This window comes from Pleurodeles waltl, chromosome 1_2, assembly GCF_031143425.1.
Source record: "Pleurodeles waltl isolate 20211129_DDA chromosome 1_2, aPleWal1.hap1.20221129, whole genome shotgun sequence".
NCBI lineage: Eukaryota > Metazoa > Chordata > Amphibia > Caudata > Salamandridae > Pleurodeles > Pleurodeles waltl.
The window spans coordinates 1,229,808,611-1,229,829,798 of NC_090437.1; the positions used below are offsets into that span (position 1 = coordinate 1,229,808,611).

Genomic DNA, 21,188 nt, shown 5'->3' on the forward strand with positions numbered 1-21,188 from the left:
ACGACGCGCAACTTGTTTCATGAGGATTTCATTTTGTTGTTCATTACGTGCTACCATTTCTTGACATTTACATGGTGGCTTAAGAATCGGCAAAAGAAGCGCGATTCGTTTCATTGTACTTTGATCTTGTTATTTATTGTGAGCGGTTATTTCTTGACATTTACATCGTGTTTTATGAATCGGCAAGACGCGCAATTCGATTAATGATGATTTGACTTTGATATTCATTGCGTGCTACCATTTCTTGGTATTTTACATGGTGACACTCGAATCGGCAAGACGCACGATTCTCTCCTCAACTTTATTTCATGTTGTTTATTGTATGCCACTATTCTAAGATATTTATTATGTAATATTCGAGTTGACAAGTTATGTGATTTGTTTCCTGAATCCATATTGTGTTATTCATGGTGCACAATCCTTTTATGGTGTTTACTATATATATATATATCTGCAATATGCGCAATTTGTGTTGAAACATTTTAAGAGTACACAGAAGGCCAGAGTTTCTAGATGCAATATTGTATGGTCCTAGTATACATTCTCAAAACAGTATTTATATGACTGGTTGAAAATGTAGTCAGAATGTTTTTCTGATTCTCATGTAAAGGAAAGTACTTGAATTAGAAAGTTTTCATTTAATTCATCTTGATTCCCCTACAGGTATCCGGCCATCTTGAAACTTAGTCATTTTAAACTTAACTCTTAGATTGTTCATGTTTTCAGAGTGACTAGGCTTAGAATCATAGTCTAGTATTGATTTCAGTAGATATAATTTTCATATTGTGTGTTCTAACCTTTTTGTTTTACTACAGGTCTCCTTCCCAGCTGTTCCCTTCCTAATCCCCTCTTCCCCTCTTGAACTCTCTCAGTCTCTGTGATTTATCTATCAGAGTCTTGGAGCTGTTCAGTAGTGGACGTGTTGGGAACGTGCACAGACCCCGAGGATCTGGTGACTCTGACAGTAAGTAACATTTTCCGTTCAATGGCATGTGTGGCTGTATTTACACATACTTTGCATAGACGGTAAAGCAGTCCCCTCCAAGTAAGCAGTGGCTAGCCTGTAGGAGTTGGAGTGTCTTGAAAAAGTGCCCTGAGCACTGCCTGGCCAACATTTGCTTGTTGGCGAGCTACAGCAACTACAGAATAGTGCTCAGTGAATGTGTGTGGTGTAGACCAAAGTAGCATCCTTACAAATATCTGCTATTGGAATGTTTCCTAAAAAGGCCATAGAGGCCCCTTTTTTCTGGTAGAGTGTGATTTAGATGCTGTAGGTAACTGTCTTTTAGCTAATAAGTTTGAATACACTTGACTATCCATCTTGCTATTCCATTTGTAGAAATTGGATTGCCTTTGTGAGGCATTGAAAATGCTACAAAACGCTGTTTAGATTTTCTAAAACTTTTAGTCCTGTCAATGTAATACATAAAAGCTCATTTAACATCTAGTGTGTGCAAAGTTTTTTTCACAACAGAGTCTGGTTGTGAGAAAAAAAACAGGAAACTCAACTGCTTGGTTAATGTGAAATGGTGAAACTACTTTTGGGAGAAATTTAGGGTTTGTCCTAAGGACTACTCTATCTTTATGTATTTGGAAAAAGGGTTCTTCTAAAGTGAAAGCTTGTAATTCACTTACACGTTGTAGAGAAGTGATAGCTACTAAAATGCAACTTTCCATGAAAGAAATTGCAAGGAACAGGAATGCATTGGTTCACATGATGGACCCATAAGTCTAGTAAGGACAATATTGAGGTTCCATACTGGAGCTGGAGAAACCCTGAGAGGAATAACCCTTTTAAGTCCTTTCATAAATGCTTTAATTACAGGAATTCTGAACAAATAAGTATGTTGTCTGTTTTGGAGGTAAGCAGCTATGGCTGCTAAATGAAGTCTAATAGATGAGTATACTAAATTTGCCTTTTGTAAATGTAGCAGATAGCAAATAATGTCTTGCACTGATACTTTGAGTGGATCAATGTGTTTAGGTTGACAGTAGCATACAAAACGTTTCCATTTTGCAGTATAACACTCTCTAGTTGTAGGTTTACGTGCCTCTCTAAGAATGTCTGTACATTCTGATGGAAGTTGTAAATATCCAAACTCTCGACTTCAGGAGCCATATTGCAAGATTGAGAGTTTTGGGACATGGATGTCTGATTTGACCTTGCTTTTGAGTCAAAAGGTATGGTCTGTTGGGACATTTTTGGTGAGGCACAACAGACAGACCCAATAGTGTTGTGTATCAAGGCTGACGTGCCCACGTGGGGGCTGCAAAGATCATGGTGAGTGATGTTTTTCTCAGTTTGTGAACCAAAAGTGGAATGAGTGGGAGAGGCGGAAAAGAGTAAGCAAATATCCCTAACCAATTCATCCATAGAGCATTGCCCTTGGACTGAGGGCTTGGGTATCTGGATGCAAAGTTTGGGCATTTTGAATTTTCTACTGTGGCAAGGAGATCTGTCCTCTGGTGTTTCCCCAGAGGTGAAAGTATGGGTGAAGTTCCTATTCATGGACTTGTTGCTGCATCCTGCTTAGTAGCTCTGCAAACTGATTGTCCATTCCTGGGAGATATTCTGCCAGTAGGTGTATGTGATTGTGAATTACCCATTTCCAAACTCTTCTAACTTGTGCTAGAAGGACAAGTTAGAAGAGTGTGTCCCCCCCCCCCCTGTTTCTGCAGATAATAGTTTGTCGTGTAGGCTCTTATTATTCTAATGAGACTACTGGATTTTGAGCAGCAAGATCGTCCACAGTGTGGGAGACTGATTCTGACCCACAGTGTGTGACACCTGTCGCTCTAAATCTGGGTTTTGCTCCGGCTAACTAGCAGTGCCTCGGCTCTCCCGAAAGGTAGAGACAATTGAGCAGCCGAGCGCATGACATATCATACTTCTCAGGGAAGTCGTGGTCACTCAGGTCGCATCCGGTTCTCTCATTCACAATTCGGTCTCATATATAAATGACAACGCAAGCAATATAGGTTTTAAAGACTGGTTTAATTTTAGATAGCAAAGAGTGAGCTGCAATAACCAGAATGACACAACATAACAATATTAAAATGGTGACGAGAGTGAAGCATAAGAATAACGCTATCATATTGCCACTAGAATCAATGGACTATTTTCTATCGGAATCATAATTTGAGCACAGCATGTTAAGCTCTAATCCTGCCTTTCAGGTTCCCAAGGGAGGACATCGACCCTCATACCTGAGCAAAGGCCTGTAGTCTGCGTTCGCATCTGCAGCGAAGCATTCAGCATACAGTTGTGGTCCCCTGGCTGGAATCTCCCTCTTAACGTGTAATGGGACTAGGAAGTGTTTTTATAATAACACAGCTAATGTTCTAAGAAAATGTCCCTATGTAAGGATGTGTATTTTCTACGAATGTTGGAGACTAAACTTCTACCACGTTCACCGGCAACGTACCAAACTGTAGCCTTGACTGAAGCACAAAGTGATTAAGAATGTCTTGTTTGAGAACACAGTGCTGGGCTAAGCAAAACAGTTAGATAGAAGAAATTAAAACAAGACCGTAAAACTAGTTATTGTAAAAATAACAATGCGAAGCCAAATAAAATATATCTAGGTCAAAGTGCACAGCGGCCTAGTGTATTAAACTAACGAGCATGGAGCTACAACTAAAATGGCTACACAACAAGTTGTCATGTTGTCTGTATGGACTAGAATCACTTTGTGGGAGAGTTATGGCAGAAATGCTTTGAGTGCTAGAAAGACTGCTAGTAACTCCAAGTAGTTGATGTGATAAGTTTGTTGAATGGGATCCCATCTGCCTTGTATTGTGAGGTTGTTGAGGTGAGCTCCCCAACCTATCAGTGATGCATCTGTAGGGAGAGTGATCTCACAAGACCTCTGCAACTCAGTCTCCAACTTCTTCCACCGCAAGATCACAGACATACATGGAAGCTTCGCAACGCTGTACCCCACCGCTACCACCATGGTCCACCCCATCGTACCCTGCTGCACCAACGTACTGAGCGCCTGGACCCCCACCAACGATGAGGAAACCACCAAAACCATGAGCACCATCCACTCCGGCTCCCCCGCAGACCCCTGCCCTCACCAAGTCTTCAATAAGGCTACCCAAATCATTGCTCCCCAGCTCCGGACCATCATCAACAGCTCCTTCTAGACCGCCATTTTCCCGGAAAGCTGGAAACACGCCAAAGTCAACGCCTTGCTCAAAAAGCCCAAAACTGACCCGGAAGACCTAAAAAACTACCGACCTATCTCCCTACTCCCCTTCCCCGCGAAGGTCATAGAGAAGATAGTCAACAACCAACTTTCCCGCTTCCTGGAGGACACCAGCCTACTCAACGTCTCCCAGTCTGGATTCTGCAAAAACCACAGCACTGAGACCGCCCTCATCGCCTGCACCGACGACATCAGGACCAGGCTCGACAAAGGTGAAACCGTTGCCCTCATCCTCCTCGACCTCTCCGCAGCCTTCGACACCGTATGTCACCAAACCCTTCGCACACGCCTCTTCAACGCTGGTATTCGCCACAGAGCCCTGGACTGGCTCACCTCATTCCTCTCTCCGATAGAACAAAAAGAGTTTGCCTCCCCCCGTTCCGGTCAAAGGCCACCAAGACCATCTGCGGAGTCCCCCAGGGATCTTCACTCAGCCCCACCCTCTTCAATATCTACATGGCTCCGCTCGCCAACATCGTCCGATCCCACGGCCTCAACATCATTTCCTACGCAGACGACACTCAGCACATCCTCTCCCTCACGAGGAACCGCACAACCGCCAAGAACAACCTCCACACCGGACTCCTCGCTATCGCCAACTGGATGACAGCAAGCCACCTCAAGCTGAACTCAGAAAAAACCAAGATCATCATCTTTGGCCCCAACAAGTCAGCATGGGACGACTCCTGGTGGCCGGCCACCCTGGGGTCACCCCCAACACCCACCACACACGCATGCAACCTCATTTTAACAAACCCTCACTGACTGCCTTGTTGATTTATTAATACATGCACCCAGAGGGCAGCTTAGAGGTGCCCCCTGAAAATCTACCAACTACTTGTGTGCTGACTGGTTTCCACCAGCCTACCACCAACAGACAAGTTTCTGACCCCAGGGGTGAAAGCCTCTGGCAGTCAGGAACAAAGCCAGCTCTGGCAAGGGTGTTACACACCCCTACCAACAGGATGACCTGCAAATCTGCATTCCAGGACATGGGGCTTCAAAGAGCCCACCACCTTTGGTATGCAGATCCAGCTTCCCTCAAGAGATGAGGGATGCCACCCCTCCTGGCCATGGCCCATTTAGCAACTGGCAAGTGGGAAATTAGCTATGCAGGAGGTGTGCTGCACTGGCAGGCTGGATACACCTCTGAGGTGACCAGCCTGAAGTGAACACAAAATTAGGAATTCCACCATCATGTGTAGTGGAATTAGGAATTCTTGGACAGGGTGATGCCCACTCCCCAAAGGAAGTGGTCATCTAGGGGCATAGTCATTGCAGGGGTAAGTAGCCCATTGGCTAGTACCCCTCACTCATCTTAATGCCCCTAAATTGAGTATTTAGGGGACCCCCTGATACCATGACTTCAGATTTCGACTGATACAAATGAAGGAGTGGACTAAGAAGACAGTTGACAAGAGATCCAAGGAGCATGACTGAATTGACACCAATCCCGCCAGCTTGTCTGCTGCACCCGACCCTCAGTGCAGCCACTGTGCAGACTCCAAAAAACCTGGAGAGTTGCCAGTGCTTCGCCATTTGCCAGAAGAATCTCCCTTGGAGCAGAGGAGCTGCTTTCCTACATCTGCAGGCACCACAAAGTATGGTACTCTGCCCCGTTGGCCATCAGGCCCTCCGAGGGATCAACAAGCCAGGAGAAGACTACTTGGTCCAGGAGCTTACTGCTTATGTGCGTGCAATACATGCTTAGCACTACACTTTGATATGCCTAACTGCTCGACCACACTACCACAAAAAAGAGCATTTCAAATGTAATTTGTGCCTCTATAATTCCTTTGAGGTTTGCCTGGACTCTGCACAGTGTACCTCTTTTTGGTCCACTATATAAAGAGCCAGCTTCCTACACATATATACTGGGGATGCTTGTAATACCAATGCAGTAAAGAGAAACTTTTCTCCTTGACTCAGATCCAACTGAATATGCAGTAGCTACTTACTGTGTGAGCTTTTGGGTACCAAGAGTCTTAGCCTAACCCTCCCACCCTCTTTGATTTTGATAGTTGTCTATTTTACTCTCACTTTTCTCCCTCTGTCCACCCCCTTGATAACTGCCTGCTGACCACTTCATATCCAGGTTCTCCTCTGCAAGTGTAAGCTCAACTGTAAGATGGCATACAAGGATGTGCAATATACTCTCAGACATTGAACTGTAACCATTTATAGATCGAGCGCGTAGGCGCTCTTACCTGTTGTAATCTGTATGTGGGCTTTTAACCACGCCCACTGCACACCCATCACTATCACTCGTTCCTGGGCTTGCCTTTCAAAAATCATTTACCATCATTGGTAAATGCTTTACGTCTGTCCCTCCTTGGGGCAGTTTTGATACCGCCTTGGCCATCGACCCGTTACATGGATAATTACATGTTCGCTGATACATTTGACTACGAGCAAACTTTTTTCCTTTTGTCTCTCTCCTTCACGCTCATGGTGGCCATGGCACTTTGAATCGGATTGCTTATGTCAATTGTTTTACTTTTCATTTTCAATTTATGGTGAAAGAAAAATCTAGCTAGGAGTTTACAACGCTACTAGATCTAACTCAAGCAAATGCAAGACCCATTGCATTGCAAATGCTTGTTTCTTCTACCATCAAAAATGCTATTCAAGCAACTTTATGACCATTCAGTGTAACCTCCTTCACACAGGTATATAATACAGAGGTAGTTGCTTAAGAATATCTTAACCTCTAGGTCTCCCTTTGTTTCCATTCATCTAGGATTCAAGAATCACATCCAATTAATATTGTAGTGTAACAGATAAAATTAAATACAATTTTGACTTTTTTGAAAATAATTCATAGTCATGAATTGAGAACAAAACTATTATAATACATGCTCACTTATATTGCTGTAAGATAAGCTATTACATACGTGGATACAATTATAACTGAAATAAATATAATAATTAATGTAAATAATATGAATATAGAATCACAGGGCCTTTGCTATCATAATTAACTGAATCTAGAATACAATACAAGGGGAAACGGACATGGCAAAGACAGAACAAAAAGGGCGCTGGCAAACAAACTCTATGGTAACACCAACTGTCTACGGATTCTAAGAATTACTTTCTGTGACCTAGAGAAACTCTTGTTAAAATGGTTACACCCAATAACAAAAACACTCCTTCTAACCTTTGTAAGGTGATTAGGCGAACTCACTGCTCACTAAAAAGTCAGTTTTTAAGACAGGACATCCACAATTTTACCACATTCAGTGAGGGGGGTGTTAAGGAACTGGAGCGCTGGGGAAAAGAAGGATGAGTGATTTTTAACAGTGGGCTAGGCGAGTGGGGGTTAACACATTATTCTGCTTTTTCTAATTGCATGTGGGGTGGATGTCCAATCATTCAGGCACCTTTATTCATCAATATGCACCTACACACACACACACACACACACACACACACACACACACACACACACACCCCCCCCCCCCCCCCCCCCATTATTAAAACTAATGTATTGATTTGGTCCAGTAAAACTACACTCTTGGAGATTAGATAAGTTATTGAGTCTCGGCCTTCAAAAACGAGAATTCCTCCTCACCTCACCAAAACACAGATTCAGATTTGACACTTCTCTTAAGTAGCCTGGCTAGGGAAAGCTGCTCACCATTACCATCTCACATAATAAAATCCTTCCTTTGACATTAGTCTTTACTCTTAGCCTCAAAGTGGTCAAGTCTACAAATGTCTTCCTTAGTGCATGGAAAAAGTCAAGTACTAATTTCCCAGGCCATCTGAAAACTGCTTTTCAACTGTTATTTTTTTACTTAGGGCTCGATTTAAAAAAAAAAAATGCTATTTTAGAAGGTGGCACACGGGTTTCTCTCTCCCTACTCAAAGCAGTTGCACATTCAGCAGCTAGACTTGTTACGGATGCAAAGAAAATTGACCGTATCACCCTGTTTCCCGGTGATCTACAATGGCTTCCTATTCCTACAAGAATTACATTAAAATTATGCTTCGTCAAGTATAAATCCCAGCATTTAAAGAAACCCAATTATTTGTCTGAGCACTACAACTTTTCAGGCAAATCAAGGGATTCAATAAGTTACCACTCAGTAGGACTGATCCTTCCCCACTTCAAAAGTTATCATGCTCAAAAACATTACTTCTCCAGTGCAATAGCCTCTGCTTGGAACTCTTTGCCCCCCCAAAGATCAAAACCAAGCTCTTCCACATCACATTCAGAAAATCACTGAAGTCTCACTTGTTCAGTTTTATCTGAAATTAAATGACTTCTCCCCTTTATTCTCTTCACCACTGAGCACTATTTATCTGACTGACATGATTACTTTGTAGTACAGACAGAGACTTCTTTGCTCTACTGTTGCAACGAAGCTCAAACTTGTTCTTTGTAGAGCACCCAATAAACCGTGTGGGGATGTGATCTACACAGGGAATTCCACATTCGAGCAGCTTAAAATGAGAAACTTCATCTGTCAAGAGTTTGGAACAGATCTGACCACTTGTTGGTTCAAAAGTACTCTGGAACTAATCTATGCGGGGCAAGGGAATGCTCATATTTCAATAGCAAGCAAGAAGTTAGGGTCTATCAACCAACAGACATCCTAGTCTGCGAGACATGTTGCATGTTGTAAGGCCTTCCCTTGTAACGATTCCATGATCTGTTGAACTCACTTAGGTGGAAAAACAAGGGATACTGGTGACAAGGAAAGAAAAATTATTTTCAGGTGAGGGAAGTCACAGTGTCTGCTCTTGAAGCATGAAACAAAGCATTTGCTTTCTGAACACATCCTATTTCATCCTTGCTTTCATGTCTGTCAACAGGGGAGAGAATACTTGTGGGCCCATATCAAATGCTATACAAGTGCTGGGCACCAACTAACAGGTGTTCAAGAATGAGGCACAGGTTTCTTGTCTGGTTTAGGGCTTCTGGTGCTGGTGGAGCTCTGGCAGCTATAAGGATGTCCTCTTTCCTAGAGAGATGGCAGAGACCACCCGGGTTAATCGAGTGCTCAGAACTCTTTGTGCCTCAGGCGTCCGACACAAAGGCCTCAACATTATTTTTTTGCTGAGACTCACTGAAAAAATATTTCCAAAGTCGGACAGGCATTCAAAACTTGAACATTGATAAGGTTGAGAAGGCAGTGGTGGGCCTTATTAAATTATGTGGAGGCTGGTAACAAAAGGTGGAAAATATGCAAAAACCTATTTTTTCTCCTTTATAACAATAACCTAAACGAGGAGATGCTTCGGAAGCCATTTCTTTTTGTATGGCAGTGCTGTCTAGCTATCTCTAAATATATATGAAAGCAAACAGGGGCAACACAGGCAACAAAATGGAGCCTTTTCAAAGTTGATGCAAGATGCATACTTTACAAACTTTTGAGTCTCCAAAAAAGGTGCTATTCAGAAGTTCTGAGTGGTGAGCCCATTGAAATCAATGGAAATTGATGCTTGTTTTTGAAGGTGACGAAGCCTTTCTGGGCGGGTGAGCTCACTGAGGGCATTGGTAGGTACTTTGGTTGTTTGCAAGGTGAAAAGGAGTCCTAGAAGGGTGGCACCCTCCAAAAGTGTGAGGTATGAGGTCCACCCATGTAACCATGGGTGGAGAGAAAACACGGATCTTAGTTCTGCTTTTCTTCACCAGTGTATTTTTTAGGTTTCGCTTGCACACACGCGAGCTGTGCCTGCAAAATCTTTTGTGAATAGGAAAAAAAAATCTTAAAAGGGGCTTGGACCAGTCCCTTACTTACCTGTATTTACCAATGGCTTAGTTCAACGTCAATCTCATTTACGTGCTTCTGATTGGCCAGCACACCATTTGCTTTCACTTCTGCTGCTTTGCCATCCTGCTGTCCCCCCTGAGATGCTTAGATTTTCCCAAGCGACCCCAAAGGTTCGTACAAGCACTTAAAGGAAAGTTTGTTGAATAAATAAATGAAATAACTCGTCACTGTGCAGTAAAGGGGCAACGTCCTTAATGAACCATAATCCAGAGCACAGTGCCTTTTTGAGCTGGAGTGCGTGTTATCTCAGTTCAGGGAATGCAAGGGACACCCAAGTTATCATAGTGGCAAAACTGTTATCTTGTACCTATTCAGTCAATATTCTGTCTAATGTTTTGGTCTTCGATGGGTGTGTATAGGTTTGGACATACAGGGATGAGATCATCTCGGCTTTACAAGGTAAACCTCTGGCGCCACCCAGCGGTCAGAGCTGCGAACGTGCCATTGTGGAGTGTTTTTCCTCTTTGACGATATTTCATTATTATTGCAATAGCTGTGGGGCAGAGCCGCGGAGGCTCTGGGAAACGGAAATGAGATATTAGCAGATGATGTCATACAAGGCACTGAGACGTTTCCGTTACAATCGCAAGAAAAAACTGTAATCAACACAAAAGAACCCCATTACTCACAATTAAAAAGATCCTATAGCAGTTTAGGGTCAAGGATGTAATTGGTATTTCTTACAAAGAAGCTATGCCTGGCAGAGCCGCATCACTTTACTTTATCTTTTCTACGCTTTGATCCTATCAGCGTGTCCAGATATCTGGTTGCAGAAGGCAAACAATGCTTGAGAGCTAGACACACCCAGTAAGAGGCCCAAATGCCTACCCCCACCCTCGTGTAAAGCAATCTTCAGAGAAAGTTAAAAACGGTTAAAGGATCCCCCCACCAAAAGATAAAAACACATAAACATAGCAGCGTGGGCTAAATTTTTTGCAGTAAGGATCAGTAGAAGACATGGCAAGTGTGCTTTCCGCCACATACCGCGCTTGCACGGCTTTCTCAGCCAGAAAATGAAGTATAGAACATTAGTTGACATTAGCGAGCCAATTCAAAGCGCCACGGCCGCCGTGAGCATGAGCGCAAAGGAGAGACACGAAAGGAAAAAAAAAAGTTAGCTCGCAGACAAACATATCGGCAATCGTGCAATTATCCATGTAACAGAGTCAGTCTGCAAGGCGGTAACAAAACCGCCCCAAGGAGGGACAAACAAAGCATTTACCAATGATCAAAAAGGATTTTTGAAAGGCAAGCCCACGAACGAGTGAAAATGATGGGCGTGGTTAAAAGCCCATAATGCTTACAACAGGTCAAAGAGCTTGCGAGCGCGCCCCAAAAAGGGGAATCCTATTAGATTTGCCAGTGCTTGATATTAGTAGCCTTTTCCCTGCGTTCACAACACTTTATTGAATAAAGTATTGTGAGCACGGCCATTGGTAAAGAAAAGCAACACCAAGATCTGACGCTTCTCCATTTATGCTTCAGCAGCTCTAGCATCAGACACAAGATAGGTAGGCCATCTAGTAAGAGGCAAGCAAACTAGAGTTTTTGTTAAAATAGCCGATCTGTTTCTGCTGCCTTTTATGAGATAGTGTGCCGTCTGTAGATGTCAATCTCAACTGATACAAGGTAGGCCAACATGTTGCGGCAAGCAGAAGCTGTATACATCTCGTCCCTTCTCTATAGGCCATTTCTCTGAGATCTAGAGCAGACAGTTTCCACTGCCTATTTCCTTCAAAAAAGGCACAAGCATTGTCAAAGCCAGTAGTTCTCAACTTTGAAATGTACTGACTTTGCAAAGTCCTTTTGCTCATGTAGTACAGTATCAGCACAAATGCAAATGCTGTACTGTAGTAAACTGTGTTATTTTGATGCAGTGCTTCCCCCCCCCCCACACACACACAATTTGTGCCTCCTTTTTAGCCACTATATGCTGGTTTTCAACTCTGACAATGCACTAAGGCCTGCCAATCAGACCTCAGTGCCAGAGTTCCTACCTTTAAAACAATGTATGTCTGATTGTTTTACAAATGGCACAGGACTTTAGCACCCTTGTAAGTCCCTAGTAAATGGTACCCCTGGTACTTAAGGCATGGGTAATAAAGTGAGTCCCTAAGGCTGCAGCATATCTTATGCCGCCCTAAGGGACCAACATACAAATTGCACACAGTCTGCCATCGTAAACTGTGTGTGATAGTGCAAGCCAGGAGTACAAAACATGACGTGGCATACTCATTGAATGCCATGCCAAAGTCACTGCATGGATTATATGTAAATCACCCCTATAGCAGGTCTTAAGAGTCCTAAGGCAGGGTGTATTCTAATACATTTGAGAGCATGTCTCAATGAGCAGATATGCTACTGTAATTTCTAGTACCATTTCTAGATATTACAAATCAAAACTGAAGCAATTTTAAGGTACGTACTGGGCCCTGGTCAAAACGAGTTACCCGGCTACATAATGGCTTCACTGACATCAAACACCACGTTGATTCCAGTGTTGCATTTACTAATACATGCACCCAGAAGGTACCTTAGAGGTACCCCCTGAACCCTACTGGTCCGTTTGTGTGCTGGCTGACTGGTATCAACCAGCCTGGCACTGCAAATGAGTTTCTGACCCCCGGGAGGTGAAAGCCCGCACTCTCAGAGGTCGGAAACAAGGTCTGCTCTAGCAGGAGGAGTTATCACTTCCTCCAGCAGGATGGCTATTAAATCTGCATACCAATACTAAGGCCCACAAAGTCCCTGCCGCCTTTAATATGCGATCCCAGCTTCCCATAAGACCTGGGAGTGGCAACCCCCTGCCCTGAGGCCCATTTGGCACCAGGACAGGTGGGAAATTAGATATGCAGGAGGTACGGTACACTGTCAGGCTAGTCACACTCACAGGGTGGGCTACCTGAAGTGAACCAGAAAAGGAGAATTACACCATCTTGTGTGTGGTGCAGTTAGGAACTCTGGGACAGGGTGATGCCCACTCCCCACAGGAAGTGGTAATCTAAGGGGTGTAGTGACCCCCAAGGGATAGTGGCACATTGGCTACTACCCTTCACTCTCATTAACGCCCCTAAAATGAGTATTTAGGTGCCCCTTGACACAAGGAAATCAGTTTTGACTACTGGGAAGCAAGGAAGGAAAAAAAGCACTGAAGAGAGCGAAAACTGGAGAGCTGGCAGAAAACCCTCCCAGGCTGCTTGCACTTCAACGATCGCTGGGACTGACTTCGCAAAGAGCTGGAAATCCTCCCTAAAACCCTTGGAGGACTGCTCAGCACCTCAATAATCAGGAAAGATCTCCATTGGAGCACAGGAGCTGCTCTCCTGCATATGCAGACACTGCTCACAAAGTCCGGTACTCTGTCCCGTTGGCCATCGGGCCCACCCGGGCGCCCCAGTGCGACCCGAGGTGACCTATTGGCGTTGCCTTGGACCTTGCCCTATACTCACCTTAAGTCCAGGAGAACAGTCTTGCAAGTCATTGCTAAGTAACCCTATACAGTATATGTTTCTTCCCCATAACATTACAATTTGAAGCCCACAGTAGAAGTGTATTTTATAGTGATTTAAAACTGATAATTCGAAAAATGTACTTACCCGATTACTATGATCTTGGTGCCTAAATTCATATACAAATCAGTGTTATTTTTATAAATTGGTGTCAGATTTCTTTATGGAGTGTGTGTCACGCTTACAGGTTCTGTGTGTCAAGTAAATGTTGAACACTATCCTCTGATAAGACTAAACTGCTCGGCCACACTGCCACAAAAGAGAGCATTTGGGATTATTATTTTAACCTCTGTAAACCAATAAGGGTCGCCTGCATAATGTCCGCTTACATTCAGTACACTACATAGATAGCCAGTTTCCCACATGTCGGGCATGACCAAAAAGTGTAATGATTCAGCCGCATCTGGGCGCATCATTTTGCAGTCACGCACATTCATCATGTGCATGACATGGGTGATAGGTTTTGTATCATGTTTCACTTAATGCAATGCCCCAAGGGCAGCTAGAGTTTGCAGCTGCCCTTGGGGCACCACATTAATTGTAACAAAGCACACTATCCCTGTGTCTGCCTGGCGCACCTGCTTAAAGGAGCAGGTGGTACAAACAAGGACAGTGCACCCTATATGAAATACGTGCCCAGGTCACACTTCCAGGCTATCTTAATGACCAGCCAGTGCCACCTACTTTGACCAGGGATGTGCGATCTCCTGCAAAGTCGGCTATACCCCAAAGTTTGAAGACCACTGTTCTGCAGACATCATCTGTTAAACTAGAGATTGACAGTTTGGGACTATAATGTTAAGAACTTTCAAGGGGTTTAGCAGTAATTGACAAGGTTTCTACAAATTCTGCAACACTTAAAGACTTATGATAAGACAAGGCATCACTTAGAGGGTGGTAAAATAATTGATATCTAGGTCTTTGAGATTGCAGCCGCGCACAGATCTTGTTATTTTTTGTGGGGGTTGAGTTACGATGAGCTCCTCCCACATAACAGTCCACAAGACGGCCATTAGGATGTATAGGCACAGGAAAGGTAGGAAGGGGGTGGACTGGTATGTTTCTTTTGTTTGCAGAAAGGCTTGGTCATGTCACAAGATCAATCCTAAACTGAAATCTAGCTTATGCTTTGTTGTTAAATATTCTGAGGGGTGAGTTCCAGAAGGGGCTTGACTTCATTCCTTTTATATGGTCAGCTAGTGCAAACTGATAGAACATAAACCTAATAGAAAATAAAATGCTGCATTATTTTCGATATCTAATACCAGCCAAAATTGTGAGAGCTTAGAAAAAGCTAACCTTGAGGAGCTCAATTAAAAAAGGGCAGGTGGGAAAAGTTGTACATCTATCTATGTTTGTGAAAGATTTAAAACTTAAATGGGGTTCACAAAAAAAGCCTATGATACACATAGATTTCCAAAAGTATTCCAGCTCACAAAATGTATTTATGTAGATTTTCCAACAGATGAGAAATCTGCATAAAAACATTTTCACAAGTAACTTCATAGCTTTCTCCACATGAGAATATTTTCTAAATGTGCAGAATCCATTGCCCAGCAACCCAAAGAATTATAGGGGTGTTCAGTTCCTCACCTGGCGAATCCCTGGGTATTTTTCAGTCATTAATCTATCCATGTCGCTGTCAAATACAATGTTTGCGTGGCTTTGTAGATGGATCCAGGCACTGTACAGCTTGTCTGTCAGGGTCACCCCTACGAGATTGGCCAGGAATGCCCGATCCATAGTATCCAACTCTTGACTCTCTACCTGTGATAAAAAGGGAAACAAAAAGAGTCACTACAAGCAGGGACCAAAAACATTTCACCAGAACAAAGAACAAAGAACCACAGACTGGAGTTCATTGAATATAGAGTAAGCAATCATGCATTTCAAGGCAATCACCTCCAACAATTCTCTCGTCACAGCATTGATGCTACAATCAACATGAGCCACTAGCTGGGGAAAGTGACTCAACAGACAACTTGCTCATCAAATTTTTATAAATCATTGCAATAATCCCTCTTCTGTGGCTGTTGTTTCAACAAAATGCCAGGGCTAATAGAAGTGAAATCATGCAGCCTTTGGCCCAAATTACAAGATTGATCCTTGGTAAGACCCTTATGCCCTCAACAGCTTCCTATTTGCTGTTAAAGGGCTACAGAAAGGGCAAGGAGTGGAAACTACTCAACACAAAGAGGGCTCTTAGCTTGTGTTTTTATTGCTGTAGTATTGACTTCAGAGACCAGGAAAAGGAAGTACAGTGCTCACCAATCCAAGGGCGGGTGAGGAACAGCTTTTCCAAACAGATGTGTTTTAGCACCTTGTGTTTTAGCACATCTCTAAATTTGGTGGAGTTAACACTCTTTCACATATCCATTGGTAAGGCTTTCCACACCACCATGCGCCAACAAGTTAAACTCCACTATTTGTTTTGTTTCAAGTGGACCATTTTATTGACGGTTGCTGGTCTCACTTTGGGTCTAAGTGATCATCTTACGGTTAAACTCTGTCTCCCTTTCTCTTTTTCCAATGTGGACAAGTCTTGCTACATATTTTGCACATCTTTTAAACTGTGCAGTAAATGCACTGTCCTGCATGCATATGCAACACTAAGCCTAGGGGTGTAAGAGATTACCTACAGAAATGAGAGTTCATACATCATGACACCGGAAGCACACGGATGCAGCGAGATCTGCGGTACTGAACCTTGAACAAATGTTAAAAACAGAAAGCTTACACTGTTATACCATTTAGCGTGATATCAAATGAATGAAAACACAATCACATAAATTCCAGGATCTTCAAGGACAGCATATCAGCAATAGGCCCAATCCCCTGACGTCTAGGGGTCAAGTCAAGTCTCACAATATTTCAACAGCAGCCTGTAGTAATAAACAGATGACTGGAGTGCTTTCACATGCTTATTTGTATTAGATGGCCATGTGTGGTATAGGTCCTGTTAAATTACACTTAAATCACATTGTAAATTTAAAAATAATAAGATCTGTAACATGTAATTGCTACACATAAAATTTCTATTGAAAGAAGAGGGTAAATCATGTAAGGATGGCCGAGCGTGTGTGGAGTGAGTATTCAATTTAATGCATTTACACTAAATAAACAGCCTGTACTTAATATAATGTATGTGGATGACTCTGATCATCACCTCTCCCCTTCAGCCATGTAAGAACACTTTTCAATTATTCAAACACAATGTTATATAATACTAAAGGTTTGCCTACCTCCTATTAGTGTAAACAATTCCAGTCAGTTTAGGATAGAGTACTGCGACCTTATTTCCTTGAGACTATTACAGCGACTGAACACCACATCAACCTGACCACTCTATGAATAATGACCATTACCTAAACTTGGCACTGGCACTCAGATGGGTAGCACTGTAGGTCTGCTGAGTAAACATAATGGCAAGCCTAAGTAATGGTCCTGGCCCTGGTCAAGGTATTGGCCAGGTACATGTAGCGATCAGTCACTGTAGTAGAGATCAAGACTGACAAACATTTATCCAGAGAACACATACCAGTATGGAAGATGCATGGCCATGCGAGAAATGATGCAATTGATGATTAAACAAGAAATGGAACAATCTTAACAGGTTCAATGAGGAGTCTCTAGAATCTCAGCTGTTCCTGGCTCTGTAGTTTTGCAAACCTTATCCTCATAGCCTCATATAAGAGAGAACTTTGATGCACATCCTCCTGATCAGATAACTATGCCTCTTTATACTTAAGAGGGCAAGTTTCAGGGAGGGAAGTGGGTTTGAAGGATGGTGTAGTTCCAGTGTAGATTGATCATGACATGGAATGTTCACTGAAGCTTCTACACTCATTTACAAAGGGTTTCCACAAAACGTTTTACAGCTTTCTTCTACCTTACTAACAAGATCATTGTGATGCACTCTTGGGTCATAAAGGAGCCCTACCTTTTATGCGAGCCATCTTAATGAATGGTCTTGCCAAAATGGACAAGGGAAAGGGAACAAAAAGATACTATGGGGGTCATTTCAACCCTGGCGGTACAGGACCGCCAGGGCTGAAATGACAGAAGCACCGCCAACAGGCTGGCGGTGCTTCCAAGGTCATTACGACTGCAGCGGAAGCGCCGCGGTCACACCGCCGGGGCCGGCGGTTTCCTGCCACAATGGCCCCGGCGGTAGTAATCTGCCAGGGCAGCACTGCTAGCAGCGCTGCCCAGGGGATTACGAGTCCCCCTACCGCCGGCCTTTTCCAGGCGGTTTGAACCACCAGGAAAAGGCTGGCGGTACAGAGAGTTGCGGGGCCCCTGGGGGCCCCTGCACTGCCCATGCCACTGGCATGGGCAGTGCAGGGGTCCCCTGACAGGGGCCCCATGCGGCTTTTCACTGTCTGCTCTGCAGACAGTGAAAAGCGCGACGGGTGCAACTGCACCCGTCGCACGGCCGCAACACTGCCGGCTCCCATGATGCGGCCCAGCGGGGATGTCATAATGGGCACCGCAGGAGTGCGGCCGCATTGGCGGCAGCACGGCGGTTGTAATGAGGGCCTTAATCACATACTATCATGAATCAGAGACAACAAAGATAGATAATGATAAAAAATGAGAAAATCCTGAAACGTGGAAGACCATGGATTCATGTTACACCAAAGACTAGAACAATGGACAACTAGCCTTCTTTCACCAGAGTAAAAATATCGATCTACTGAGGAGCCAGAGCCCATGCAAGAAACTACGAGCTGCTTTGCAGCAAAGGAAGAAAAAGGTGAGGAGGTAGTCACAAACACAGTAACCCATACTACAGGGAGCCAACATTTCCTGGTAGAGAAATGCCATGGTGTAGATCAAAAGACAGAACCTGCTGGAGTCTGCAGCTTATTTTTGATTATCTGTGTACTAGGGCCTCCAATTTGTATACTGCACTTTAATTCTGACCAAACAGTGACACAGTTATACATTCTCAGTACTTACAGTCAATGAAGGATCTGCCACTCCTGGGATCAATACATCAAAAGACTTTTTATTGTGGAGGAGATGCACAATCCCTCTTTGACTAACACAAACCCTGCCACACCACAAGGGGGAAGTGGTTTGGGTGTCCTCAGCATCCATCTGTCATGTATCTACACTATGATGGTTGTAGCTATCCATCACTTCCTGCTCGCTTTCATACTTTGAAAGTTGCTATGATCAGCAAATGATAGAGTTTACTTACTATCAGGGAAAAAACATGACCACTTCATCTTCTATCACACCCTATCAAATTAATTCTAATACCTGCACAAACAATTCAACGGGCTAGTCCCTTCTCTTTATTTTGGCCAAGTAATGTAAAGGGCTTTGCAATATAGGAAGGATAAACCTCTGAGGAGCTATAACAAAGAATCTGAATTATGGTTTTGCACAACGGTCAACACAACTAGTTGTTGGACGGAGTGCTGAAACTTTTCAGACACTCACCTCTAGTCACAGATTTGGGTTGAATCCACTATTCTTTTGCTCACCATGCCACACCAGTTTGGACCCAGACATATGCAAATCAGTCTTGACCCTGCTCCCCATGGGAACAGTCCAGCCCGAACTTCAAGGCCAGGTCTTCCCTGGAACGGAAACAAGCACCCTAGGACCAGTTTCGGGGTATCACCCCTCATTAGCCAGGCTAGCTTGAATCTAGTGGCACAGTAAGCAAAGGACCCACGTCTGGGTTTACCCTGGCCACTTACGGCCAACAGAGCAACACAGCAGTCACCTGTGGCTTTACCCAGCTGTACCCAAGTCATACCTATTAGCAACAATTATTTTACAGACTGTATGGTGTGTTTTCATTACCTAACTCTTTCCCAGATGCAAACGAGAATCATAATCAGTCCTCTGGTGGAAAGGAACATGAAAAGCCAACTACATCTGCTCTATGAACGGATGGTAAGGGTAATTAGTAAAGGGGGGTCCTCCCAATAAATATATATATATATATTTTTTTCTTTCTTTAAATGGCGGGGTTTAGGATGTGTCCCCTCAACAAAAATGTTTTAAATACATATATTTTTATTTCACTTACCTTATTTAGACTTAACTGTGTGTTAAAGGCTTGGCCTGCTGGAGGAGATGCACGCAACGGGTGGGTGTAGGACCGGCTTACTCTCCTGCATTACCATTGTTGGTACCAACGTTAGACATAGTAGACGGGAGCCAAACGGGTGCTGGACTGGGAGCATGGACGAAGGTGGGGGTGGAGACAATCTGAGGCCTCTTCCGCGATGGGGTGCTGAGGCCATTCACTGACTTGATGGATAGCAGCGGGATACCGCGTGGACAGTTCCTCCTGTATCAGAGGTTGAGGTATAACTTAAAGGGGCATTGGAACACGGTTAACGCGGAGCCCGCAACACACCAAGTGCTACACCTCCTGCTGACAGCGGGAGACGATGCTCACTTAATAACTAAGCTATATAGAACACAAGTCGAAAGTGTGTTGGACCCACTACAATCCCAGAGGGAAAGGTGGGAGAGGGCATTGGGCCGGGATCTCTCGGATACGGAATGGTGGAAGGCACTGGCATACCCACGGGGGGTCTCGAGGAACACACGCTTAAGATATATCCAATACAATTAGATACACAGGACGTACCTTACTCCACATCGTATGACACTAATATACGGAGGAGCTCCCAAGGCGTGCCCCAAATGTAGTGAATTGGACGCTGACTTTGACCACATGGTATTGCACTGTCCCGATATCCAGAGGGGCTGGGGGGCAGTGGTGACCGAATTGAAAGAACTGCTTGGGATGGAGACGACCCAGACCCCAACCATGTGTCTACTGGTCTTGAAAACTGGCTTAGCAATTGGGAGGGTAAATGAACGCTTCCTGGACCTGGCTCTGGTCCTATTCAGGAGATTAGTTGCACAGGGCTGGACGTCAACCAAGGGCCCCTCCTTGACTGAATGGAGACGAGATGGGCTGAAATGGGCCAGAGCTGAACTACAAGTCCTGAGGAGCGAAGAGGCATGGGGCCTGCGACAGACACCCATTGCTCCGGTGTGGGAAGAGACTGATGAAATGGGAACGTATAGTGAAGGGCGAAGGAGACACTGAGGTGGGGGAGGTTGACACATAAGGTAAGATGTGGAGACATAGGAGACACAAAACCGTAATGTACGTCACATGAACTGTGAGGAAGGATCTGGACCAACTATGGACGTGGGGTGGGGTAACGGGAGGTCAGAATCAGACATAGGCCTTCAAAGACTTTGTATTGAACGGGTTGGGAGAGTTATTAAACATCAATTGGAGTGGCCCCTGACACACTGACATATGAACCAAGTGATGGAGACGGAGTTAGGAGCCGGGCCCCCTCCCTGGTATGGACACACCCAAGCATCTCCCAGCAACTAACCCTAGCATGTCCCCAAGCGCGCCATCATGTTATTATGTTATTCAGAGTTTGGTTAAGACTGTTGAATGGGGAAGTAAATGATAACATGGTACATGACAGACATCATCATGAAAGGCTGCACCTAAAGTACATTGCTGAGGACTTATAAAAGCGAGGCACTGATATAGGGATAAAGTGTTACAAATATTAGACCCTAAAGTGTGTACAGGAGAAGCAAACAATGCCGTCCAATGATATGATAAGAACCTGTCAATGCCATATTTTTATCTGTATGTACGCAATAGCAAAATGTTAATA

The 21,188-nt window shown here is 44.0% G+C and overlaps 1 protein-coding gene across 1 annotated transcript in view; it reads right to left on the bottom strand.

The window, feature by feature from the left end:
* The window catches only part of POLR1A (RNA polymerase I subunit A), a 361,957-nt gene that overhangs the window by 250,770 nt on the left and 89,999 nt on the right, over positions 1 to 21,188 (bottom strand). Inside the window, exon 10 of the mRNA XM_069204279.1 lies at positions 15,097 to 15,270. Coding sequence (XP_069060380.1) covers positions 15,097 to 15,270 — 174 coding nt within the window. The remainder of the gene's footprint in view (positions 1 to 15,096; positions 15,271 to 21,188) is intronic.